General features: G+C 46.5%; 1 protein-coding gene across 4 annotated transcripts in view; it reads left to right on the forward strand.

Moving 5' to 3' along the window:
* The window catches only part of FBXW4 (F-box and WD repeat domain containing 4), an 80,429-nt gene that overhangs the window by 19,887 nt on the left and 33,401 nt on the right, over positions 1-27,141 (forward strand). For all 4 annotated transcript variants that reach the window (XM_057735952.1, XM_057735949.1, XM_057735950.1 and 1 more), the window contains exons 3-5: positions 685-870; positions 1,293-1,425; positions 7,673-7,767. In XM_057735952.1, the coding sequence (XP_057591935.1) occupies positions 685-870; positions 1,293-1,425; positions 7,673-7,767 (414 nt within the window). The remainder of the gene's footprint in view (positions 1-684; positions 871-1,292; positions 1,426-7,672; positions 7,768-27,141) is intronic.

The raw sequence follows: 27,141 nt of genomic DNA on the forward strand, positions 1-27,141 counted from the left end.
TGGCTTTATTCCTTATGGGGCTTCCCTGGGGTCACTCTTCTCTTTTGTCTATCATACACTAACTGATCTATTGGGAAAGAGATGTGTATGGGGGTCTTGGAACCTTGAAACTTAAATGTCAGACTGGGGAGAACACAGAATGAAAAAATTACTTCATCTGGGTGGAAGGTTTCTTTTTGCCCTTCCCCACCCCTCAAGCATTGCATTTTCTTTGCTCTGCCTACACAAAGAAGTCTAGGTAGCCAGTAATTCAAGTCTCACACATTCTTCATTCATTCATTCATTCATTCATTCATTCACTTATGCCACACCATAGGCAGCTTGCAGGATAGTTCCCTGACCAGGAATTGAACCCGGGGCCATGGCTGTGAAAGCTCTGTGTCCTAACCACTGGACCACCAGGGAACTCCCAAGCATTCTCCATTTAAAAGTGATGTTTAATTGGTCTTTTATTCTGACTTTCTTTTAGAAAGTCTAAAGAATATTAGGTCACCACAAAGCTCAATCACTCTAGTTTTCTAAAGGTAGCCTAAGGCTGGGTAGTTTTGAAGGAAGGGAGTGAGGTATAGACTTAGCCTTGTAGGTTATTGCTAAGTTGGGAATTTGTCAGTCTCTCCAAAGATTGAAGTTGAATTTTCATGCTATATCTTGATGATCCTTAAATTTTGTTTTCCATTTTTGCAGTCAGATGCCCTGGATGCAGCTAGAGGCTGATTCTCTGTACATATCCCAGGCTAATTTCATCCTGGCCTATCAGTTCCGCCCAGATGGTGCCAGCTTGAATCGGAGGCCCCTGGGAGTCTTTGCTGGGCATGATGAGGACGTTTGCCACTTCGTGCTGGCCAACTCGCATATTATCAGTGCAGGAGGGTAAGTGCTGCAGGCTTCTCCTTCCTTCCTCCTCCTCAGTATTCTTCAGAGACCTTCTGCCTACCTCTGACTTTTCTGTTTCAACTCCAAAGGGATGAGTAGGGAGACTAGAAGAATGGGTAGTGGGTTTTTTTTCCCATTTAAAGCAGGTGCTTCATAGGGTTAGCTGGAGAAGGAAAACAGGAAGAGCACTTAATGAAAAGTGAAACTGGTTTTGATACTCTCAAGGGGGAAATTTGTTTTGTCTCTCAGCTCTGTTCAGCCCCAAGTGTACTGAAGAAATAAAAGTATCTAGAAACTCAGCACCTTATTGGGCTGAATTGCCTAAAGCTTAGCAAATTTGGAAGTCATTGGAGACTCGGGCTGTTTCCTACAGAGAGAATAATTGGCTCTCGGGGGTGGGCTTCTTATTTCTCTCATAGAGATGGGAAGATTGGCGTTCATAAGATTCACAGCACCTTCACTGTCAAGTACTCAGCCCATGAACAGGAGGTGAACTGTGTGGATTGCAAAGGGGGCATCATCGTGAGTGGCTCCAGAGACAGGACAGCCAAGGTGAGGTGGTCTCCCCCGTACATACTTGCATTCCCCCCGTCTATAGGGAGTGGGGTGGGAGAGGGTGGATAGGACCTTGAGCCTCAGGATTGGCTGAGGGCATTGAGTTGGGGCAGGGGGGGAACAACACAATAAAGAACTCACTTATGTGCCTCTGGCATGCAGCTTGCCATGCTGGGCTGTGTCCCTGCCAGCTGGCCCGGGAAAGGAGTGGACAGTGGCTGGGAAGCTTGCCACTTACTCGAAATGTGGCGTGAACTCAAAAACAGAGGGCCTGGCCAGCTTTTCCTCCCTGAGCTGTTTCCTCAAGTTTGTGGGTTGAGTTCTAACCCCAATATTTTATTTTAAAATCTCCCTCCTTCTGCTCACTCTCTGTTGAGAAGGTTAATTTTTTACCACCTTGTTTATAAGCAATTGGACTGATAATTAGAATGTGTTTTTACTGCTTCTCTGGAGAGTGATGTGGTCAGAAAGCAGTGGAAAGACGACGAGAGGAGGGCATTGTTTGTTGCATCTTTGCCAACTTGCCCGGTCTGAAGTCAGACATCTGTCAAGGCCCAAAAGAATGAGACTAATAAGTAGCGTAACCCCTGTTTTGTGGACTCAGCTCCTCCACGTCTGGGTCAAATAGGCTTCCACCCATGAGACAGAGAAGAACTTTCTCTATCCCTGTGTCCAGTAGCCCTTGCCAGGGCCCACACATACCTGGTCTTTTGGGGCTGCTGTGGGAACTTTGCTGACAATTCAGTTGATGGTGCAGGAAGCTCGATTGGTTCTTGCTTGTTTCCCAGCATCTGGAGATTCCACAGTGCTAACAGGAGCAAAATGCTTGTCCATGTCAGCAAGTGGGGCTCTCAGACACATAGGGAGAGGACTCAGGACAGAGAAGTTGCAATCTCTCCTAACTTTTCTAACTCCATGTTCCCTTCAGTGATTACACCTTCATTTAAAAATGCTGCTAATTTATGTAAAAAGGACTAAATATGTTCCTTTCTATTTATGGAAGTTTCTCCTCCCTTTGATAATTTTTTTCTTACACTGTATTCTGTCAGAGAGATGTATGCATCAGCACGGGAGCCTGAGAAAAATTCAGAAAATCTTTTTTTTTTTTTCTTGGCACACGGGCTTAGTTGCTCCGCGGCATGTGGGATCTTCCTGGAGCAGGGCTTGAACCCGTGTCCCCTGCATTGGCAGGCGGATTCTTAACCACTGCGCCACCTAGGAAGCCCTTTTTTTAAAAATTTAAAACAACAGAAATTTATTACCTCACAGTTCTGGAGGCCAGAAGTCTAAAATCAAGGTGGTTTTTTTTGTTTGTTTTTAAATTAATTTTTTTTGGAGTATAGTCGCTTTACAATGTTGTGTTAGTTTCTGCTGTACAGCAGAGTGAATCAGCTATACGTATAAATATATCTCCTCTTTTTTGGATTTCCTTCCCATGTAGGTCACCATACAGCACTGAGTAGAGTTCCCTGTGCTATACAGTAGGTTCTCATTAGTTATCTGTTTTATACATAGTAGTGTATATATGTCAATCCCAATCTCCCAGTTCACCCCACCCCAGGAAATCTTTTGAACCGACATGGAAGCTGAATTTCCTATCTCCTGCTTCCGAATACCCCACCCCATACCTACTTCAGGTTTCTGATTGGTCCCTGTCTTTGTACATTCCTTGCAAAGAGACCAGCCTTAACTTGCTATACTGCTCAAAAGTCAATTTGCCCAGAAAACTTTTGTGCATATGTGACCTAGATAGTCTCATCTCATTCTAACATTTTCTTGTCATGGCTTCAAGCTTCCCTGTGAAGGCTTCAGTGACATCTCTTTCTTCTATCCATTTCTAACCATGGTCTGTCTGACACCCAGAGCAGTATACAACTAAGCTTTATGACCACAGGTAGCAATTCAGGGGTATAGACTGCTCACAGTTGAAAACTGACAATTTTATTTGGGATATTGGGTTAGTTTCATGTTTTAAGTACAACTATTTAGTGGTTTAGAGGTTTTAAGCATTGAAATTGGTACTTTCTAATTCTAAAATTGTCGCTGCAGTACATCCTACTCCTTTTGAGGATTTCTTTCTAGTCAGTGACAGAATTCTCCCCCCTGGTTCTTCAACCCCAGGCAGCTAGTCAGCTGTTTTGGGGCTTCCCAGTGACCTCCAGGCCAGTTCATCTTTCCTGGCTTTCTGGATGCTGCTTCTGTTCCCTCCTTCTATTGTTGTCTTAGCCGCCTTCATCTTCCTGGACCATTTTCACATAACCCACAGTTAGTCTCTTAAAACTGACTCTCCATTTCTTTTTGGTGGCATCTGTACTTCTCCAGCTGCTTCTACAGGTTTCTAATACCTGAGCCTATATAAGAAGTTAGTCATGTTTGTCTGTAAACATCTATAGCCTATTTTTCGGGAGTTCCCCAAAATGGACTATGTTTCAGGAAAGAGATTTATTGGGCTGAAGGGAAGCAAAACATTTTCTTTGCAAGACTTCTGAGCTAGGGACTGTCCGGAGAGCTTCCTTCCCCTGCCCCCAACCCTAGTTTCAGATTTACTGTGACTTAGCTTGGATTGCCTCTCTAGGCTTTGGTGAGGCTGGCCCCATCCTGAGATGTGATAGGATGGTAGCTTATATTCTTGCTGGGCCTGGGCCAGGTCTGATCATTCCTTCATTTTTTTCCTTTTTCTTTATTCTTTCATTCATTCTGATAAGTGCCTACTGTATGCAAGGCTTGAAAGGGGAAGAAGATACAGCATTTCCTTAAGGGGAGCTGAGACTGCCTGCGCTAGCTATGAAGTTGGTTGGAAGTGGCCAGGACTATGAAGTTGTAAGGCTCTAGGGAAAGGGCCAGAAAGTTGGAGGGAGGAGAGATCTCATCTTACTTGGAAGGGGAGATTTTATGAAGGAGGGAACATTTGAACTAGTTTTTTTTTTTCTTCTTTTAGGTATTTTTCAGTGCATACTTTTGCTTTTTTGGTTTTATAATAACATAGAATGTAACCAGGCACTGTGCTAATAATAAGCAGTTTACATTTATTCATTTTCTCATTTTATACTTTAGGGTAATTTTTCCCCACATAATTATGGGCATAGTATATCTATATTTTAAATTAATTTTTATTGGAGTATCGTTGACTTACAACGTTGTGTTAGTTTCTGCTGTACAGCGAAGTGAATCAGTTATACATATACATACATCCACTCTTTTTTAGATTCTGTTCCCATATAGGTCATTACAGAGTATTGAGTAGAGTTCCCTGTGCTCTACAGCAGGTTCTTGTAAGTGATCTATTTTATTTGTAGTAGTGTGTGTGTGTCAATCCCAGTCTCTTAATTTATTCCTCCCCCACCTTCCCCCTTGGTAACCATAAGTTTGTTTTCTATATCTGTGACTCTTTCTGTTTTATAAATAGGTTCATTTGTACCAGATTTTTAGATTCCACATACAAGCAATATCGTATGATATTTGTCTTTCTCTATCTGACTTACTTCACTCAGTATGACAATCTCTAGGTCCATCCATGTTGCTGCCAATGGCATTATTTCATTCTTTTTTATGGCTGAGTAATGTGCCACTGCATATATGTACCACATCTTCTTTATTCCTCCATCAGTGGATATTTAGGTTGCCTCCATGTCCTGGCTATTGTAAATAGTGCTACATTGAACAGTGGGGTACATGTATCTTTTCAAATTATGATTTTCTGTGGATATATGCCCAGGAGTGAGATTGCTGGATCATATGGTAGTTCTATTTTTAGTTTTTTAAGGAACCTCCATACTGTTCTCCATAGTGGCTGTACCAATTTACATTCCCACCAACAGTGTAGGAGGCTTCCCTTTTTTCCACACCCTCTCCAGCATTTATTGTTTTTAGATTTTTTGATCATGGCCATTCTGACCCGTGTGAGGTGATATCTCATGTAGTTTTGATTTGCATTCATAATATCTTATATACCCAATTTACCCTGCTGTCTACTTTATTTTATAAGGTTTTCCATTATTGTTGCAAATTATTTGTGTCATCTTTAATGGCTTCACAATGGACTTATAATTTAGTTACTATTTTTCCTATTGGTAGATGTTTGTATCTGTTTTTTTCCTGTAGTGATAAGAACCACCATTATTGATGCCTAATGCCTGCCAAATACTGTGCTACTATGCTGGGTGCTTTACACTTATCTTCATATTTCCACACTGCAACCCTGAACGATAGGCATTATTTACCATTTTATACATGAAGAAGCTGAGGCTAAGAAGTTATGAAATATCCCTAACGTCAGAGATAAATAAGTAGCAACTAGGGTTCAAACCCAGATTTGTCTAATTCTAAAGCCCACATGTGCTCTTTCTGCTACTGCAGGCTGCAGGGAATATTTTTAGCATTTAGGTTTTTCTTTGTTTTAGGATTATTTTCTTAGGATAGAGTCTCAGCAATAGAATTACCAAGTTGAAGGCTTTGGTCATTTTAAGGGTCTGGATACATATTGCCAACTGTTTTTTAAAAGAATGTCTAAATGCCCACTCCCACTGAGTTATATCTTCTCCAGGGTTGGGTCTGTTTTAGATTTGACCCCTGAGGGTTAAGACGTGATCTGCGTGTTCATGTTTTGGTGGATGGTGTGCTGCTGGCGCAGGTTAGGAGGGCCGCTTTCCCCAGATCATGCTTGGGAAATTGGCAGCCTGCTTCTTGGGAAATTGGCAGCCTGCTTCTGGAGCCACTCTTGTTGACCAGGAATCTTGTTCTGTGGTTTTCACAGCCTAGGGATCCACCAGCCCATTCAGGCCTAGGGCTGTCCCCATAGGTTTTGTAATCAGAGTCTTTGGTGTCTCCCCAGCCACCCCAAACAAGAACCTGCCTCCTAGGTAGTTTGCGTCAGGGAAAAGGCAAACTTCTCTTCCAAGCTGAGGCTGTCTGAAAGAGGACGATAGATACATCTAGTTACTACCAAAGTGATGTGATCTGGAAGAGTGAGCCAGAATCCTGGCGTTCCAGGAAAGTTGTGGTATTTACCTTTGTTTTCTGCCCTTCCTCATTCAGGATCTTCTTGTTAAATTTATTTTCTTTTCTATTGGGAAAAGTAACTCACACACTTCTCCCCCTGTCATAGACACACAAAATCGAAGAAACACTTTCTCCTTTTATAGAGAAGAGATATCATATGATCCTAAGAAGTCAGGACCACCCCCGCTCCATCACCTACCCCTTAAACTCAAGGAATGTTTCCTGAAAGTTCTTCCATCTAAGGTCCTGACTGACTTGTATGTTCCCCTTATAGCACTGCAGGGACCTTGAGAGGTCATGGATCCATCTGGCCTCCTCGGGATCCCTCCTTGGCTGTCTGGGGACAGCCCTGTACATTTGAGGTGTCCTCTCTGTTTGGTTAGAGGCTTAGTCCCGTGTGTGTGTCATCTGGGGAGGGGTGAGGTGAGGGGGCCTTGTGCTTAATGGGAGATTTCTAAATGCACTGACCGCTGAGAGGGCTCTGTGAGTGTTGATTAGAGTTAAGCCCAGAGTGGCTGCTAATGTACATTCCTGACTGATAGGGACCAGATAATGTGCTCCAAGCAATATTTTTAACCTGTAGGAGATATGGAGGCTTAAAGGAGTTAAGCTTTTCTGCTACTTTTGGTGACACTAGGTGCTAAATTCCCTGCTGACATGAATAGCGCTGGATTCTGGGCATTATCAACAAACAAACAACAACACACCACCTTCCCACTTTGAAGTCCTCTTCTTCCATTTTTCCTTCCCTTGGATCTTTCTTTTTACTCCTCTCTCTCTAATTCTACTCTAATTCTATCTCTGTCCTCTCATCCTGGGCTTGATCTTCCTCCTTCTCCCTACCTCCTCAAAGCAGAATCTTGGTGAGAGGTAGGAAGAGGAAAGTCCACAAACACGGGAGGTCACTGAGAGAGGGAAGCCTCACCTGCCCACGCACCTCAGTCAGGTCTCAGCTGAGGAACGTGGAACTTCTGATTCCCTGGTATAAAATTAGCTGCTGCGTAAGGGCTCTCAGGTGGAAGTGAAAGGGTGGTTAGGACTGGGAGCCAGCGTCTATCTGGGTGCTAGGCAAGGCAGAAGCTGGAGAGTTCCCTCTGCTGCTACCCAGAGCTCTGTATGTACAGGATGGAAAGGATTCTCCATTTCCCCACCCCCGTAGGGACAGTGACTCCATCTGGTGCACCTTTCCAACCCTCATCCTGATCCCAGGCAACACCAACGAGAGCATCTCCTCTCCTGTTTCCAGGTATGGCCTTTGGCCTCAGGCCGGCTGGGGCAGTGCTTACACACCATCCAGACTGAAGACCGAGTCTGGTCCATTGCTATCAGCCCATTGCTCAGGTAAGGGAGATATTTTGGGGTACGGTTTTGTCCCGTGTAATAATGCTTTTATTTTACAGTGTCAGGTGGGCATCATGAGGAGAGGCTTGGGGCCCATGTCCAGTTGGCCCTCATGCAAAGTCATGGATGTGGAGTAGATTTGTTGACAATTGCAGCAGAAGTGCCAATTTCGATGGTGGCTTTATCCTACCCTTTGGCCTGACTGGTGTTTCTCTAGTTTTACCTGTGACCGAGTGAGCTTTGCTTCCTGACTTCTGCTTTCTAGGCTCTCTGGAACTGAGACAGGCCTCTCTTCCCCCCAGCAGGGTGCATAGACACCCTCTCTGCACCTACTCCGTCAGGTTGTTTACCTAGTATCTTCTCCCGCTTCCTTCACCCCACACTCCCCACCAAATGATCAATGGGAAAGCTGTAGGGCTGCCACCCTCCAACACTGGGTTTAAGTCAGTCACTTGTTTTATGAGAGTTGGCCCCCCTCTTTGCTCAGCCCCCTTCAGCCTTTTTCTTCTCACCCCAAGGAGTCTGCACCCCTCCTCCTGCCCCTTCCACACTCTCTTTCAGGTTTTCCCTTCTTAAAGAATTAGAGCCGATTAGCCACGTCATTAATTCTTCAATTTGACGGCTGATATAGCAGGACCTGAAACACATTGCTGACCTCAGAGAATGGAGACCCCGTTCCTTAGCATATTGACGATGGGAGAAGTTAATTAAAATTCCACAGAGCGGAGGTGTCAGCTAACCTATAAACCTGTCGCTGTTCAGAACAAATCATTCTAGCAATCCTAGGAAGAAGGGAAGCGAAGACCAGCAGGGAGTAGAGAGGCCTAAGTGTGTGGGAGCAGAGGGTGGAAAATGGAGCCATTGAGCTCTGGCCCCTCCTCAGTTTCTTCCTAACGCTACCCCCTTTAAAGCCAGCTAGCCAAGCTTGGGTGTCTATGGGATGGATATGTGTAAGAGTGGGAGGTGGGCTGGTGACTGCATCTCTGTCGTTACCTGAGGACTCCTGCTGGCTTCAGGAGACTGAGGTGGGCTGGGGTGAGGTCAGTGGTGCAAGGATGCTTTTCAGGCTGGAGATGGTCCTTGTGCTTCCTGCACATGGAATTAGGCTTAAGACACGTACAGGCTCTTCCAGCATCCCCATCCTCATATTCCTCTACTCCAGCCACCTCCTCTGGAATATGTTAGGCTACCTGGTAACAGAATAGAGTGTGGAAGCTATTGAAGATGATGTCAATAAAAGAGGCTGAGGATAGTGTCTGCCTTCATCACTAAGAAGCAGTTTAGATCACAGTAAACTGACCTTGTGGATTTTTTGCCCACAACTTGGAAGCTGGCTTTGAAGAAGAACCTAGCTTCCTAATATTACTAGCACTGCTCTATAATTACTACTGCTACCAGCAGCTAACATTTTTTAGTCATATGTTCTATGCCAGACCCTCTGCTAAGTCCTTGATATGCCCCATCTTTGTTGAAAGCCTAGGTCTCATATTTTCTTCACATTCTCCTTAAGAGTCTCCTTGGCGTATTTTCTTGCCCCTGGGACGAATCTTCCACTCACTGATGGCTGGCTGTTTAGCTCCTGACCCACAGTTATTTGAGATGACCTTTTCCCCAAGTCCACAAATGGTGTCTTGGACTGTTTTAAAAAAATAGTTTGCATTTGGGATTCTGTCATTACACTAAAGGACCAGAGTATATGTTGGTGTTCTCTCTGCCTCTTTTTCTCTTACTCCCAAAATATATTGGGATAGGGATCTTTTCATTTTATCATTAAATCCATTTTTCCTTACTGTGTCAATGAATTTGAAACTTTCAGTAAACTCATCCGTTTTCCCAGTCTGGGAAGACACTGCCTCCTAGCTGTAGGGTCTGTTCTGGGAAACTGGAGTTCTGCTTTGCCACCAACCAGCAGGGTGGCCTCGGGTTAGTCCTTGGAGCCACAGTTTCCTCATCTGTTGCATATGAATACCATTTCTTTCAGAGTCCTTACTAGGTTATTGTGAAGATGATCTGAAATAATGAATATGAAAATACTTTGTAAAGCTAAAAGGGCTAGAATCTTGTGTCGGCAAGAACCTCTCCTACCTAGTAAAGCGTTTGTTTAGTGGCTTAGCTGCTCTCATGTTTACTCCCTTCCCCAGGGCTTCTCCTGGCCCTCCTGGAGTTACACTGCTCTTTTTCAGTCTTCTAGAGGTGGGGACTCAGCAGGAATCTCTTTCCTCTCCTTTCCCCTGTGGTGCTCCTGCCCTGCATGGCTGACTTCTGTTCCCCTCCCTGCTACCTCTCCTGTTGAGTGTGGTCATCAGTGTCACTAATGTGATGTGGCCGTGAACCCCTTATGAGGAACATGAGAGCAGGTGGGCGGCAGCTGTGCTCCAGGGAACCTGGACAGTTGGGAGACCCAACACATCTCAGTGTCTTTCTTCTATTTAAAATAATTTGTCAGAGCTATTCATCCTGTTTATCTTCCATGCTGGGACTTATCTGCCTCCTTTTCATATGTGTGTACTTAGAAACATAGTATGAAACATGAAACCTTGAGCCCTAGGCTGAATTTGAGGTGTTCATGACTGGGAGAAAGCAGGTATTCTGTCCTGTGTCCAAGTGTCACCTCTCCTTCCTTCCTTGACCTTGAGTTTTTGATTTGTAAGCACTCTCGGAGGATGATATTTAATACCAGTCCTGTGCTTAGAGCCATGTTTAGGTCCTCAAGAAGCGGGGAAGGAAAACCAGTAGGCTCCTTGGGAAGGTGGCAGGCAAGGACCTCTCCCTCCTACGTGCCCTCCAAGCCATCTTCTTGCCCCAACACTAATAACTCTGTTTTTAGGATTTATGACTTATAGATTCAGCCCTCATTCTGTAAAGGAGGCCCAGCCTGGAGCTGTTTGATGAGTGAAAGAAGGACAGGTTGAGATGGAACAGAAGTGAGATGCCGGAGGTGGAAGCACACATGTCTGGGTGTAATTGTGGGTCCAAGCTGGTCTCAGGATACAATCTCCTGAGGTCACATAGAGTTCTAAGCGCTTTGCCATGAGTATCACAGAAGAGCAGAGTTTTTGAAGTGTGTAATACCTTTCATTGTCATTGAGGGATTATTTCTAGCTCAATAAAGTTAGCAAATACTGAGTAAGGAAATGAAGACTTGGTTTCATCCCTTCTACTTTCCATCTGTTTTTTTCTCATTCCCTTTCCTCTGTGCTTCCTGTGTACTGACTGAACACTTGCTGTGGGGTAGCTCTCCCGAGGATCTTATTCGGGGTGGGGGAGGATGGGGCACAACTGTAATGGTTGCTAGACGACACTACGTGCCTGAAACTAGTCTGTCTCTGGTTGAGGAAAGGGTCATTCCCTCTCCTGACAGATAGAGAAATTGAGGCCCAGGGAAGGGCACATGTGGGATGGGGTAGAAGAGGCTCAGGTCTCTAGCCTATTGCCACATGCTGTGGTGCTGAGGGGGGGCCACGAGGCAGGCCTCTGGGTCACTGCATTGCCTTCATCCACCAGAATCTTAGACAGTAGCTGTGGCCCTTGAAAGGCTCTGTGGGGACCTGGGAACATTTTGTCTTTCTGCAGGCCAGAGTTGAGATAGGGAGGGGGAGGGGAAGAAGGCAGTGTGTAGTCAGGGCCTGGGCTCATTCGTGCAGCTGTGAATGCTCACGCCGTCCAAGGAGTGCCAGTGCACATAGATCTTCAGTTTGCAGGGCCCTTCCAAGCTGGCTGGGGGGGCCTTGGTGGTGAAATGAGTCTGGAGCGCCGTTGCCCTGTTTGCCTGGGAGGGGAAGAGAGGGGAGCCCACAACCTCCTCCTTCCTCTGCAGACACCATATTTATTGCCCTCCAAGAAAAAGGAGGTGCTCGGCAGAATCCTTTCCCCATCTCCGAACAACACTTGCTATCATGTGAGTGAGTGTGGTCAGGAAGGCTTCCCAGGACACTTGGGTTTTAATCCCTTCTCTCTTGTTTCTGTCATTAGGGAAACATATGAGTGGTATAGGTGTAGAAACTTGATTTAGCTGTGTTATTAAATATACAATATAATTTTGTGTAACTTTGCTCACTGTGGTGGCCTGTTTGTTTTGGGGGGGATTAGTCCAAGTCTGCATGAAATGTACCGATTGAAATTTGTAAAGTGAGTTGTGGCCTCTGGAGGGTTTTGGTGAAGGAGCTGCCCCTTCTTGCTTCATTTCTCCCAGAGGTGAGGGAGAGTCTGGAAGGAAAGCAATCACTGTGTACTGTTTGGTTAGGGGGTGGATTTCTGGGGAGAGCGGGTGTTTGTTCCCAGTGGCTACAGGGTTTACTGTGTGTTGTGTGTGTGGTAGACACATTCACCAGCCTGTTGAAATACGCCCTTCTTTAGTGAAAGGTAATTGCATCTGGAGTTTTCTCTGACAGAGAGGTTTGAAAGATTGGAAACAAGAGGCAGCCAACTTTCAGTTTAGATTCTTTTGGTTCCCAGTGGTTCAGCAACCCTCTGGCCCTGGGCTTTCTAACTCACTCACTGCTTTTAGGGGAAGACAAATCAAAAGTAAATGTTGTGCCTCTGAGTTTTGCTTTCTCTAGTTGGTGATAAAGAGCTGGGTCCTGAAGGGGATCTCTAACTTTGATAACCTGAAGAAAGACTCTGATGGATGACTTTGTCGTGCTTCACATTGTAGCTGGTCATCCCGATGCTTTGGTCCACAGCTATCAAGAGCTGTCTCTTCTCCCTCCCCAGGGTCAGGGGCTTGTCTAGGGAAAGGACACCTTCTCTAGGCAAGGAGTGGCTCGGTGTCCCCCTTCACCAGGCTGAAGACCACACTAGAGGGAGTCTCCTGTGTGTGGTGGCCCTAGATGAGAGACTCAGAGGCACAAAGACAGCGTGGAGGGGCCAGAGGCTGGCATGGCTGCAAGAGGCTGCCTGATGCCTGGAGAAAGAAGGAAGCGCTGCATGATGCTAGGTGGGCCCACTGGTCCAGCCTAAAGTGACCTGATTGGAAAGCAGTCAGTACAGGGACACAACTGCATCGGAGTCCGGTCCTGCTGAATCTCAGGGCAGTGCCCGCCACCCTAGAATTCTTTGCTGGTGCTAAGCCAAGCCTCTCCTGCAGACATAGCCATCAGTAGCAAGCACGAAATGCCACAGGGGTGGGTTTCACTTCCTCAAGACCCTGGATTTCTGCCACTACCCAGGGCATGTTGGGCACAGGGAGGCTCATGTACTGAGCTGCTGGCCTGAGACCAGCAACCCAACCAGCCCTGGCTGGCCCAGACCCCATTTGTGGGAGCAACTCCTTCCCTGGCCAGGAAGATTGGCTCAGTTGCGAAGAACTGACTAAAATGAAACACCAGAACTAGAAGCAGAGGCTGCTGCGGAAGGCGGGATGCTGTGGATACAGAGTCCATGCATGGAGACCCTGCCCCTGCTACACAGATATATTTCTATCCCCCAGTCTCAGTGTTTGAATTCTTTCTTCCTCTTTGTTCCTGTATCTCTCCTCCCATCCCGATCACTTTTCTCTCTCCAGGTACTTCTTAAGCTTTACAATGTGCTAGACCCTGGGGGAACAACAGAGAACTAGACAGCATAGTCTGGTGGGGAGACAGACCAGTTGAACTTAGCAAATACGGTATGCTAAATTCTCAGATGGGGAACAGAACATGTGGGAGGGATCAGAGTCTTCCTCCTCTTCCTGCTGCCTGCACCTCCCAGCTCCAGTCCCTACCTGCACCGCTATTTCTCCTACCCTTTCCGCATCAGGAATAGAGAAGGGTAATTTTCCTGCCTTAGCTGCGGCTGACTTTTCTGGCTTGTGTGTGCAATGTGCCTGTGTTTTTCCACCTTTGATCAGTGTTCTGCCGACAGATAATTTAGCAATCACATCCCAAGGTGGAAGCATGGAGTTAATGTTAAAATTAGTTGGGGTTTATTTTTTTTTCTTTTACTCTTTAAACTTCAGTGGGTGATGAGGCAGAGAGGGAGGCAGGAGGGTGAAGGGGAGCCATAAATTCTGTGGCTGGTGTAGCTATTCTCTGAGCAGCCGGGAAGCCTCTGATGTCTCCACAGCACTTTCATTAACATTTAAATTAAGGGTTTGTTTTCCAGTCTGTTTTATAGGCAGGGACCTTTCATGGCCTGTCACATGCAGCATCCCCCCCCCACCCCTTTTCCAAGCAAGTGTGTAATTGTAGCCACTGCTCTATCCTAACTCTGGGTTGCAGCTGGGAGTTCAAAGGGAATTCCTGGAGATGGAGCTCTGGAGGTACAAGGTGTAACAGTCAGGATGTGGGTGTTCCTCCTCAAATGAAGGCGCTGTGTAGGAGCTCTTTCTCCTCTTATCTGACCTGTGCTTTTCTCTGCTCTTTCAAGGGACACACACTTCAATGTGACTTGGACGCCTCCCACCCTTCCTTGCCTGGGGCATGAGGCAGGTGGAAAAGTTTCATCCATCCGCGTGGTTTCTCCTTATATCACAAGTCAGCACCTGGGGTATAGGTCTTCATGCTTATCTTCCGTCTTGTGATTTTTTTTTTGAGTCTCAAGAATACTTTCTCCTACTCTGGTAGACTTAGAGAAGCAACAATATAAAAGAAATTGCCATCTGAGAAGAATTTATAATAAAATAGGGTCCATTGGTCCAAAGAAGTGCATTCTGGCATGAATAGACGTGTACACACGCCACATGCATTTGCTAGCTCTATGTGTACACATGTTTGAAATAGCTTACTGATTTAGATCATTTGAGGAACCTGTTCTCCAGGGTCTTGGCATTCAGAGGGAGCTCTCCTGTACTCTCACAGAATGAATTTATGTCTAAATTTCCTTCAGACAGGCATATCGGCAGCATTTGGGGATGTTCTGAAAAGAAATCCTTGCTGTGGTCTCCCTCCTTCCCATCAGCATCCTGTTGATCTGTAGATGATGAGAATGTGTCCCAAACACTCATGGAGCATCTCATTAGTTCATAACCTCTGAGGGCTTAGTTCACCCACTGATGGTCTTGAGCTAGATTTTCTCTCTAGACAGTGGTGAAAGGGGCATTGAGGCCTTTTTCTCTGTTCAGAGGCTGAGAATTTTCTTTCTCTTGGAGCCCTGACTTTACTCCTTGAGTCTCCATATCTTTCCTCCTTCCTGCACTAACTCAAACTGCCTGTGACTTATCTGCGGGATTGAAGATGGCTAAGCATCTGGGCCGCCTGTTCCAGGTAGCATACTCAACAGGTGGACACCCTCATGCCCTGGAGTCTTGCCCGAGGGAGTGAGGGAGGTGCTGGGGTGACCCCTGTGCAGGTGCTGCTGGGCTCAGATTGCAGCCTGGTGTCCAAGCCCCTCCTGGTGGTGATTAATCTGGGACACGGGCCGGCAGAGGCCCAGCCAGGGCAGCTTTGGTCCCTCACTGTGAAGACCTTTGGCTTGGAGACTGAACTGATCTCTGTAGCCTGCTTCGGCTTGAGTTTGATCTGTCAAGGCTAAAGAGGAACCTGATGGTGGGGCGGAAACTTCTAGCCCTGTCTGACTTATGGCACTGATCCGTTCCACTGGTCTTGTCATGATAACACTCGTATATTTAAGATTTCCCCACCTGTTAGCTGTAACACTCAGATAAGTGAAAGGAGGGATCTTCATGAAATATCTGTGCTTTTAGTTTTTTGTGCCAGTGGAGCTCACTCTTGTAAGTAGATGGGGCGGGGGGGCGGGGTTGCTTTGTACTGGGCCCAAGTGAAAAAGGCAATGATGGAACCACGGCTGGATTAGTAGAATAATGTGTTTTTGTATATTGGGGGGGTAGGATCACCCCATCCTCCTGTAATTTAGTGGCTCTCAGGCCATTTGAGGCAGATTTCAGTACATCAGTTTGGAGTCAAGAGTTAAGTTCCTTGTTTTCCTTTTCATTTCAAACCAAATTTTTTGACATGATGTCTTCTCCTCCCCACCACCTTTCCATCTACCAGAGTCCTGGTCCCTGGGACCTCCAGGTGGCACTGCACAGAGTCAGTTGTATTCTCCTCTCAGTTCAGGACAGTCACATGTGGCTCTCCTTGGTCATGGGCTTAAGACCCAAGAACAGGAATTCTGCTGTTCATGACAGTTTCTCGGCATCCATGAGTGTCATGAGTTTCATTATTATAATAGTTCCTTTTGGGGTTTAGGAGCCTGGGACCCAAGACCTGGAACATTTTCCTCACACCATCAAGGAAGAGAATGGATATCCTTGTATACCACTAGTAGTGAAATATGTTGACACCATTGGTATGGAAAACTGGCTATAAATATTCTATGATTCATGGAATTCCCTGGTTGTCCAGTGGTTAGGACACTGCGCTTCCACTGCAGGGGGCTCGGGTTCAATCCCTGGTCAGGGAACTAAGATCCCGTATGCTGCACAGAGCAGGCAAAAAAATAAATAAAAAACCCAAAACAAAACAAAACGAAAAGATTCTATGATTCAAAAAGGTCTGTGTTGATTCTGAGTTTTTCTGGGCTGACTAGAGTTTCTACATAGAATGACAATGAAGGATGCATTTATACCTCAGTAAGCTAACAAATATATTTGGCTCTTCCTTCACACTAATACCCAGAGATCTCAGTTGTGTGGAGTGGACATCTGCTAATCCTTGTGCCTCTCTAGCAGTTTCTCGAACACGATTTTTTTGGAGTTTTAAGTTGTGAACTTTGGGGGCAGGGGTTTTATTTCCTCTTTTGTGTAAGTTACAAGCCTTGTACTACAGACAAAACCCCTATGCCTCTGGGGTGCTGTATTAAACTGACTACCCAAGATCCTTGTCCCTTTTCCCAGCTGGTTCTCGCTCCTCTCTCTGGCCAGGGAATTTTCATAGGAGGTAGTTTGTGACACTGTCTGTAGGCTTGGCTCAGGCAGAAGGTCCTGGCAAGGGAGGGAGGAGTGGAGGGGAGGAGAGAGGGGAGTACACCATGCAGAAGCCCTGGTAATTGCAAAGGGAATATTAGTCCAAGAGCTGCTGGCCCAGGAAATTGCTTTCTGCGGAAGCTTTCCTTTTTCATAGTTTGCAATGCAAATTTAAAACATGAATGGGGCACAAAAAAGTATAGGAGGGGCAGGTGGGGTGCCAGTTGGGATGTGATAACATCCAAAATCTTCAGCAGGGCCTTAATTTGCAAAAGAGAATTTCAAGTATTGAGAGAAACTTTTAGGAGATTAAAATAACTATAAATCATATTTTGTTGTGATTCCCTCCCCTCAACACACACACACACACATTTTCTGTGTTATTGTGTTCAGACTTGCCTCTAGCCCTGCTCAGCTTGCACTGCTGTCTCCTCCTCTGTACCTTCCTACAGCAAAGCCATAATCCAGCTTCTCGAACAGTGGCCATGGTGGTCATGGTGTAATATTTTGATTTCTGCAGCAGGCTGGAAACAGCAGCCCTATCTAAAGTTGGTGCACTTCAGACAATGTGCACACCAGTCCTGGGGACTAAAGAGCATAGCACCCGAAGGCAGGAGCTTGCCTGCTTTGAGAAGGCATTAAAGCCAAGGCCCTTCATCTTCTGCTTTCTCTGATCCTCTTAATACTGTGCGTAGGCTTGGTGAAGCAGAAGGTGGGGTCACCAGGCCTTGTTCTTCTCTTGATTTTCCATGCTTCATCTGCCAAACCTAGAGAGGTGTGGCTTTTGGCTTCAGGCTGGAGACACTTATGTCTGTGTTCCTTCTGGATGCTTTGGTGGTGGTGAAGGTGGGGATAGGCAGAGGATGGGTATCACTTTCATTGTGCTGGCATAGCAAGTGGTCAGGTGTGAAGCTTCGTACTGGCTTCTTTCTAGGAGCTGAGCTAGATAGGAAGACACAAAGGCCAGAAGGCAGTGTGGAGGATGTGCTTTCCAAGTATAAATATTCGCCAGTAGTAAAGGCCATTGTGCAACTGTGTGGGTTGCTTCTCCTCCTTTGTGTGTGGCTTGCTGCACACGTGACAGGTGCTGGCTGAACAGAGAGGGAAGGAAAAGCCGAGATGCGCAAGGTGAAGTGAAATGGACCCTTTTCTGCTTGAGGCCACCATAAGTGTCCGTCCCTCCTTTCTTCATTGATTGGGGAGTTTTGAGAGAGATTAGATTGAGTCTTGACCTGACTCAGTCTTGTGGTGCCTGATCAAAACTCTGTGGAGTCTCAGGAGCACAATTTCCATATAGGAGGCTGTCCAGATTTACTCAGCTGCCGCTCAGCACATGCTCCTCACCCTGAACCCACTGCATCGAGGCCTTCAGGGGCTGCAGAGAGGGCCTAGCTCAGAGCATGTGACCCACTGTCTCCCTTTCTCCTGAGGGCTCTACTCTTGCAGAACGCTTCTCTTTCTCCTGTTATTTTCTGCTTTCTTGCAGTGGTAGCATTAGTTGTCTTGGCCAAGCCTAGGCCTTTTTCCTCCTGGGCCTGAATGAGAGAAGACCAAGTGAGTGATTGGAGTGGGGTCCCATGGTAAATGACCCAAGAGAAGGGTCAGCTGGGCATGAAGGTGAGATTTGTAACATTTGGCAGAGAGAGAGGGACACACGGGTTAATATGTTTGAAGCACTCTGTTTTCCCAGCCAGTTTGAGTCTCACTAGTATCCAGGATAAGCTGTGGTTGAAAATAAAAACAAAAAATTAACACAAGAAATAAAGATTATTCAGAGGATTCTTCACTTGTTAGAGGTTTGTGGCCAGGAAAATCCTTCTTTGCAGGCTGGTAATGGCAGGTCTAGGAATAAGGAGAGGAAAAGTTAGCTTTAAAATTATATTAATTTGGCAGTGGGTATCAAAATAAAAATGTAGAAACCTTTTGGTACATAAATTCTACTTCTAGAAATTTATCCTAAGGCAATAATCAGATAAGTATACAAGATGTATACATAAAGACTTACAGGACTTCCTAGGTGGCGCAGTGGTAAAGAATCCGCCTGCCAATGCAGGGGCACGGGTTTGAGCCCTGCTCTGGGAATATTCCACATGCCACGGAGCAACTAAGCCCGTGCGCCACAACTATTGAGCCTGTGCTCTAGAGCCCGTGAGCCACAACTATTGAGTCCATGTGCCGCAACTATTGAAGCCCACGCGCCTGGGGCCCATGCTCCACAACAAGAGAAGCCACTACAATAAGGAGCCTGCGCAACAATGAAGAGTAGTCCCACTTGCAGCAACTAGAGAAAGCCCGTGTGCAGCAATGAAGACGCAGCACAGCCAATAAATAAATAAAATAAATAAATAACTAAATAAATAATAATTTTTAAAAAAGACATATTAAGAACACATAAATATCCATTAATAGAAGTCTGATTAAATATTTTATGGGATATTGACCCAATAGAATACTATATAGCCATTAAAAGGATCATATAGATGAACATATTAATTGACCCCCATAGATGTCATAATATAGTGTTGAATGAAAAAGGTCACAAAGCAGTATGATAGGTATTTGACTATCTTTTCAGTTATTTCTTATGTGGTAGATTTCTGCTGACATTAACTTTCTTTTTACTTTTTTGTATTTGTTTTTTTTTTAATAATGAGCCTATTTTTATTAATAGAAGAAACATAAATTACATTTAAATGTCTATTTCAATATCAGGTAACTATAGAGAGAATACTTCCTTTTTCCCTTATACAGTTATTTAAATTAAGGATGCATGGACCTTTATTTTTTATTTTAAAGTTTTATTGAAGTATAATTTACATACCGTAAAGTTCACCCTTTTTTTTTTTTTTTTTTTTTTGTGGCGCACAGGCTTAGTTACTCCATGGCATGTGGAATCTTCCCAGGGCAGGGCTCGAACCAATGTCCCCTGCATTGGCAGGCAGATTCTTTACCACTGCGCCACCTAGGAAGTCCAAGTTCACCCATTTTTAAGGGTACAATTCCATGAGTTTTGGCAAATTTACAGAGTTGTGCAACTGTCACCACAGTTTAGTTTAGAATAGTTCCATCACCCTGAAGAGGTCCTTCCTTACATTTACTTTTGCAGCATTAAACGTGATTTCATACTTGGAACCTTTTGTGGGAGAAGATATAAGGTTTTTTTTTTTTTTAAATGTACTTATTGGCTGCAGTTATTTATTTGTGTATTTATTTGTGGTGAGTAGGGGCTACATTTCATTGCAGTGCACGGGCTTCTTATTGTGGTAGCTTCTCTTGTAGAGCACAGGCTTCTAGGCTTCAGTGGCTGTGGTACACAGGCTCAGTAGTTGTGGCTTGTGGGCTCTAGAGCTTAGAGTCAGTAGTTGTAGTGCATGGGCTTAGTTGCTTCTCGGCACGTGGGATCCTCCCCGACCAGGGCTTGAACCCATGTCCCCTGTGTTGGCAGGCGGATTCTTAACCACTGTGCCACCAGGGAAGTCCCAGAAATGTTAAAATACTGGAATTTTTTTCAAAAGGCAGTGTAAACTTAGAAGTATTTTTCTACGTAATGCATATCTCTGAGTGCCCACCTTATGAATGTATCAAGAATACTGCCGTGTGCAAGGGTGCATGGGGAATATGAAGCACAAGAGACAGTTTTTACCATCCAGGGGCTTATAATCCAGTTGGGAAAATAATGCATGTACTCAGACATGCAGTGTGAGTGCCATCAACTGTTAAGGTTATCAGAAGGAAATCAGAGGAAAGCAGTAGCCTTTTTGTTAAATCAGGAGAGCCTCCTGGGTGACATGGAATTTGAAGTGGGACTTAAAAGATGGCTCTATTTAAATTGCAGAAGGGAACCTGAGGCCAGGGGAGTGGTATGAGCAAAGACATTTTAAGGGATGGGGAAGCTCAGTGTAAGTTTGGGGGTTCAGAGCAGACACGTTTGGCTGGCTAGGGTGGAGGGGTTGTGTAAAGGAGCAGTGGGCAGTGTGGCTGGAGGGGAGATTTGGGGCCTGGTTTTGGAGGGCTTTGAAGAGCAGACTTTGACTTTAACCTGAGAATAATAGGGAACCATGGAAGTGTGTTAGATACTTTGGAGCCAGGGGGTGGGGTGGGGGTGGGGTCACAGGCTATTTGAATACTTTTCCGGGAGTACACTTTGTTACCAGTAAGGGACTGGATTTCTGAGGACAGTGGGAAGACAACCTTGGATTCAGGAGAAACAGGAAAAAATCTGTAGGTGGTCATGACTGCTTGTGGGGGAGAGAAGGGAGAGACCTGCATGAGTTCCTCTATGGACCTGATGGCAGAAGGGGGCCCTGGCTTTGAGAAGATTGAGTTCCGTTTGAGGCAGTGAAGGGACAGTCAGGTAGCCATGGCCAGAGACAGCCAGGAGTGGTGGCCTGGAGCTCAGAGAAGGGTTGAGATGTGGAAGGCTTCAGCATGGAGACAGCAGTTGAAATAACATGAGGGATTAGCACCAAAAGGAAGCTCAGAGAGAGGTGAAGACAGCTGGGCAGGGAGAAACCAAGGAGCAAAAGGTACCATCACAGAAGCAGGAGGAAAAGTAGGAGCAGAGAGAGAAGGAGAGAGAGAGAAAAAAGGAAAGGGACAGGTAAAGGGAGAGAGAGGCATCCCCAAGAGTAGACGGTACACAAATGAGGATTTGGGGGGCAATTTACATAAATTATCACTACATTGCTTGTTATGTCTCCTCCCTGTTCTAAGTGACAGATAAGATAGAGAAAAATGCATAGCTTAATATTGATTGATGGAGATTTGCAAGCATTTTATTCTCCTTGCTTGATTTAAGCATTCTGTAGTTTTCAAACACAAAAATCCTAAGTTTTGCTTTCTCTCAAGTTCTTTCCTCTGGCTCCTGTTTCTCTATTGTTCTACCCTATGGTTATTTTTTTTTTCCTTCAGGGTTGCCTACTTTGGGCTTGGTAATTTTTTTCACCTCAGTTCACAAAACCACTCAATGTAAACTGGGTTTTGGAGGGTCAGCAACTAACCTAGAGATGCTAAGTGACAATGTGAAGGAGTATCATTCATCCCAGTTTTTTCCTCCATGTATAATGGTGTCCTGGGCCAAGCAGGAGAGGCTGATTTAGGAGAGAGAAAAACCAATCGACCACTTTGCCATTTGGAGAGATTTGGCATCAGAGCCACGGGGACTGCCCAGGTTCTGGGCTTGCTTGGGCAACTATGCCTGTCCAAAACCTTTTTCTTTAATGAGAAGTAAATAGAAACTTTCAAATCCTCCTTGGGTTTTTGAGGGTAGTAATTCCACGGGGCTTGTCAGTTGTGTTTGAAGCTAGTGGTGAAGAGGGCGGAGTGAGGAGAAGCGAGGGGGTGGAGATGGGAAGCAGAGAAGGAATCAGAGAGAGAAATTTTATTGAGGGAGAGTTTGCTGGGTTTATGGGAGGGAATCTCTCCCCTCCTCCCCATTCGAGTTTGAAAGGGCCGGTGAATCTTTGATTAGGTGCAGGTCAAAAGAATTTACACATTGTGACCTTAATAACTAGAGGTGATTGGCAGGCGGGCTGTGGGGAGGGGGCTGCGGGCCCCTTTCATCTCACTTAGCACAGAGGAGAGACAATGGGCCAGCCGATTTTCCTTGTTGTCCCTTGTTTGAAAAGGTCTGGTGTCTCTACTAGGTACCTGTGACATGGGGGTCTTGATTGGGGTCTCATAAAGGCCCCTGTCAGTATGTCCAAAGGCCAAGAGTACAAAAGCAAGCAGTGGGTGGGGGTCTCAGCTGACCACTGAAGAAGGGAGGGGAGGGCCCGGGAGGCAGTGGAGGGAGAAGCAACCCCCGATGGGAGCCCTTATGGAAGGAGGGGAGGAGGGGGGCAGAGAAGGGCCATTTTTGTCCCTAACTCATCAAGCACATCTGCAGAATTGTCCAAGCTGCTGCCTCCCAGTTTCAAAAGAAAAAAATGATCGTTTGATAAACCGTCTCCGATTCACCACTTTCTCACAAGGGTGGGAGACCCAGCCCTGACCTCTGTATGATTTCACATCAGGACCAGGCTTTCTTTCCCCCACCCCCAAATTGCTAGAGAAACTTTGAAATGTATCCTGTGGCTTTCTCTCTCCCTTCTTCAAACCCCTCCACCCCCATTTCCCACCCTCTCCACCCCACTGGCCTCTATTTTCTCCCTGGGCGCTCCAGAGTGTAGGCGAGTAATTAGTCCCCTCTTTCTGGGGCACAATGAAGCCAGGGTGTTTGGCGGGCCCCTTCCCACCGCTCACAGAGCTGGGGGCCTGGGGGGAAGGACCAGGTGGCATGTGCAGTGTGTTCCAAGCCTGTACAATTGCTGGGGCACAGGGCTGGGGGCTCAGGGACTCGTGTGCTCCTGCTTCTTGAAGGAATGTGCAGAGGCTCACGCATTAATGGTCCCCACACAATGCTTGCATTTTTTTCCAGGCAGAGGCATCTTCCCCGTGAAAAGGCTGCCGAACCTGGAGCCCAGGCGGGAGCTTTGGCCACCGCAATGGCGTTATTTCCCACCCTGCGCTTAGTCACTTGGAGCTAACATGGGAGACCAACAGGCCGCGTCTCCCGAGAGCCCGATCTTTGTATCCGATGTGTGCTCCCCCTCTGCCTTGTCAGTTTTGTGTGTTCACGGAGTGTTGATTTTAATGCGGGCCTGTGTTGGGCTGGGAGGCCAGGCTGGGGGGCCTCGGGTCTTTGTCTTGCAGGGCCTTTTCTTCTTGGAGGGTCTTCGGCCCTGGAGGCTAGTGGCAGATTTGGGAGGTAGGGTGAGATGCCAACTCTGGCTGGCAGAGGGTTCCCCCATCCGTGCGTCTGTCACAGACTACCACAGGGTGCCTGGAAAACAAGAGCACCTCGGGATGCTCAGGCCCACGCTTGCTTTCCCCTCCCCGATCTCCGCCAAGGGGGGCGGTTAGTTCCACCATGTAAGGCTGCCAGCTTGAAGTGAGTTATACCCCTCTTGTGACTGAGTCTGGCAGGAGCACAGATTGTGAGTCTCAGGGAGCCAGGGCAGGGTGTCGTCTTCTGGGGAGGTGGAGGCAAGCAGGAAGGGTGCTGGGAGAGCCCACGTCTGCTGCAGATGACTACCCAGCAATTGGTGAGGGTTGGGGAGAACAGGATCAGGCAGGAAAGAGGCAAAGTGTCTGGGGGGAACATCAGCAAATCTCAAATGCTCATCTCCGGTGGTTAAGGGAGAGTCCCTAGAAACCAGGGGCAGGATGGGAGGCATTTTCCCCAGGGAGAAGAACTGGGACCTCGTAACAGGTAGACCCACTAGGGATGGTCCAGTGGATGTCTAGGCGTCTTTGGTCTTTACCATTTGCCTCGCTGCAGTACAGCCATGTGCCAGGAGCTGGGAGAGAGGGTCTTTGCCCATTCTGGGCCCCTAGCCTGGCTGGAGAGAAGATGCATATGCATGATTTGAAGAGAGGAGGACTCTGGGAGCATCAGCCTGATTGTGGCCTGCTCTACTTCCAGGGAGAGGGAAACCTAGGGGTACTTTTGAGTCAGGAGTTGGTGGGTAAAGACCTGCCCACCCTACACCCATGGTCAGGCCATGGTCCTGGCATCTGGTGTGGTGCTGGGGGTGGGGCTATCATCTTAGGAATCAGGCTTTTAGAAGGGGACTATGTCCTCACTTTCCATATGATCAGAAGGCAGAGATGTGGGCTGGCCACGGAGATGAGTTGGCCCTGGAGAGGCATCCCGCCAAGGTTCCCCAAGCACAGGGACTCCTCTGTGCTGCTGTTGGCACCCTTCAGACTGTCTGGGGAATTGGTGCCAGTCACACACTAGGCCTGATGAGGGGAAAGAATTTGGAGCTCCAAGGCCTTTGAGGGGCCTGAGTCCCCAAGGGGCCCACCAAAAAGGAGTGGCTCCTGCTTTGGGTCACTCCATGGCAAAGAACATTTCTTTCATTGAGAAATAGGCCCTCACAGCAATACCCACCTCCTCTTTTCCCCTTTTACTCTTTTTCCCTTAACTTTTCCAAATGTTGTTTCTCCTTTCCCTTCTCTTCCATTTTGTAGACAGCTCATAAAGAGCCTGAAGGAGACAGATTATGTGTATGGATGTGATGATCAAGGGAAGGGGTGTCAGGGATAGTCAGGCTGAGGCTCCAAGGTTATAGAAAACCCTGTCGCTTCCCTCAGATTGCCTTGCCAGGGCCTGGCTGGGAGGCACCAACAGATCATAACCTTTAAATGCAAACTCGATGGAGGAGAGAGATGGAAGCATGGAAACAAATTAGATATATCTATAGGGGGTGTTCAGCTGGAGAAAATGAGCATTTCTCACTAATTGGAGCACGGGGCATTTCATTATTAAGCTTCATTACAAAGGGAAGAGTGCAGCAGGCCTCTTTGGGGATTCCCTGGGCTGTTTTTTCCCCTTTTAAAAGTATAATTGTATTTAGGTTGGAAGAAGAGGCAGGAATTGCTCTTGATAACTTTGTGGAGCGCCCAGGGATTTCAAGCAGAGTTTGGAGCAAGGTGGAGGGAGAGATGGACCAGTGGAGATTGCTTGGAGTCCTCCCTCATTCCTTGACAATAAAAGGCGAAAAGCCCTGGTGGAGATGGGGACCTCAATTCTGGAACTAAGAAGAATTTGGAATGGCAAAAAAATGTTGATCAGAAACCCTGCCATCTAGGAAGACCTGATATTTGATCATCTTAACTTTTGTATTAAAATTACAAAGTGGCAAAATTCAGATACAGTGCAGTGGTCTAACACAACTGCCATTTCCTAGAAACCTTAGGCCCTTCTCCTCTGGGGCCAGGGAAGGGCTGGGCTGGGCTGGGCTGGGCTGGACTGGACTGAGCTGAGCTGAGCTGAGCTGAGCTGACCTTTAACGGGGCCAGCTTGCATGCATGTTAACTTCTGTCCAGGCAGGGGCTCCCTGGTCCTGTTCATGGATGATTATCTGAGTCAGTCAGATGAGCTTGGTGTTAAAGTTCTGACTCCTTTTCCTGCTGCTGCTTCCCCAGGGCTCATGTCTAAAGTACAATCAGTTCCCAAGAAAACTGTGATCTAGGGTGCTTGCTCAAGGACGCAACTTGTCTAGGTTCTGTCTAGTCAGTCAGATTATCTGCTGTTCAGTGTTCTTAGGGAAGCTGAGGGAAGGTACTATTTTGTCATGGGAGAGTTTTTTTCCCATGGCTGGGGTCCTAAGAGCAGGGGTACAAATCTCATTTAAACCTCAGAATGGTTCCTGGAACATTAAATACACAGGATGTCTTCCTGTGGTGGGTAGACCTACTCCCTCATAGAGCCTTGGTCCCTTTTTTCAGGTGATTGGGTGAGATTTATGAGCTCATTGAGCACCTGTAGGAGGCAGCTTATTTCTATCTTCCTCTCCCCCCCCTCTTTCTTCCCTATTCTTCCCCACAAAGAAGGAAAAGTATCCCTTTGTGCACTTTCTACCTCTCCAAAGAAAAGGAGAGGAGATGGTCAGAGGAAGCAGTTAGCACCTAATGACAATTAACTGAATAATAGATAGCCAATGCCGGGTTTTTAATTTTCAGGCACAGATCCTGTGCCCTTCTTTCCGCAGCTCTGTGTGTGTGCACCTGTCACCTGTCTCTGAGCCCGTGCATCTGTAAAGTGTGTGTCAGGGTGTCAGGCAGGTTCCTTGGTCTCTGGGTGTGCTTCCCTCCAAGCAAGAACAACCTGAGATGGTCCACACAGAATCCTCTGCCTTAACCTTCAATACTTTATGTTGATGTCACTGCTTCTCCTGGGACAGAGTCACCTCAAGACAGCTTGATGTAAGTGAGTGTACGTATATGTGGATTCTTAAAGCCACTGGGTTTCATCATTTTCTCTTAACCTAGAGCATGGAGGAGGAGCTAGGGACCTAGTTAATTGAGTTTCTGGCAATCACTGTGTTTTCTGAAGTTTTTGTATTTTTTTCCAGAGTATCTTTCACCCAGTCTTCTTCTTGGGACTCCCTTTCTCTGTGAATTTTCCTCCTGTTGGTGGTGGAGTGCAAGGAAGTGTTGTTTCCTGGAAGAAGATGTGTGCTCCTCAAGCAAGTCTCAGTGGGTGGTTGTGGTCATGTGGGAGAATGCAGGGCCTGAGCACAGAAGAGGCAGGAGCTGTTGAGGTGGCAGAGGCCCAGGCCTGTGCTGGTGGCAGCTGACCCGAGGGTTCTGAGCAGCTTTGTCATGAGGGTCTAAACTCCTTGGCTTTTCCACAGAAGGAGCAGGGAGGGGGATGGGAAGTGGGTTTTCTAGAAACCTTTGACTTGAGTATACCTCATCTTAGCAGCAGCTAACAGTACCCGATATGCGGCACAGGGGCTGGATAGCAATGAAAGCCTGAAGTGAGGTGGGTCACCCAGCCAGTAAATCAGGAACCCACACCACTGTCAAGTATGTTTGCAAACCTGTCTTTTCTTTTCATTCTTTTGAAAGGTTTGTATCCCATCCCAAGTGGCTTAGTGGGAAAGAAAGGAAACTTCCAATCAAATGAGCTTTTTGGTATCCTAATGTTTTCCCAAAGAGAAAAACCCACAGTTTTTATAGTTTGTGATTTCAGAAATGCA

Source organism: Hippopotamus amphibius, chromosome 5 (assembly GCF_030028045.1).
Source record: "Hippopotamus amphibius kiboko isolate mHipAmp2 chromosome 5, mHipAmp2.hap2, whole genome shotgun sequence".
NCBI classification, from domain to species: Eukaryota; Metazoa; Chordata; class Mammalia; order Artiodactyla; family Hippopotamidae; genus Hippopotamus; species Hippopotamus amphibius.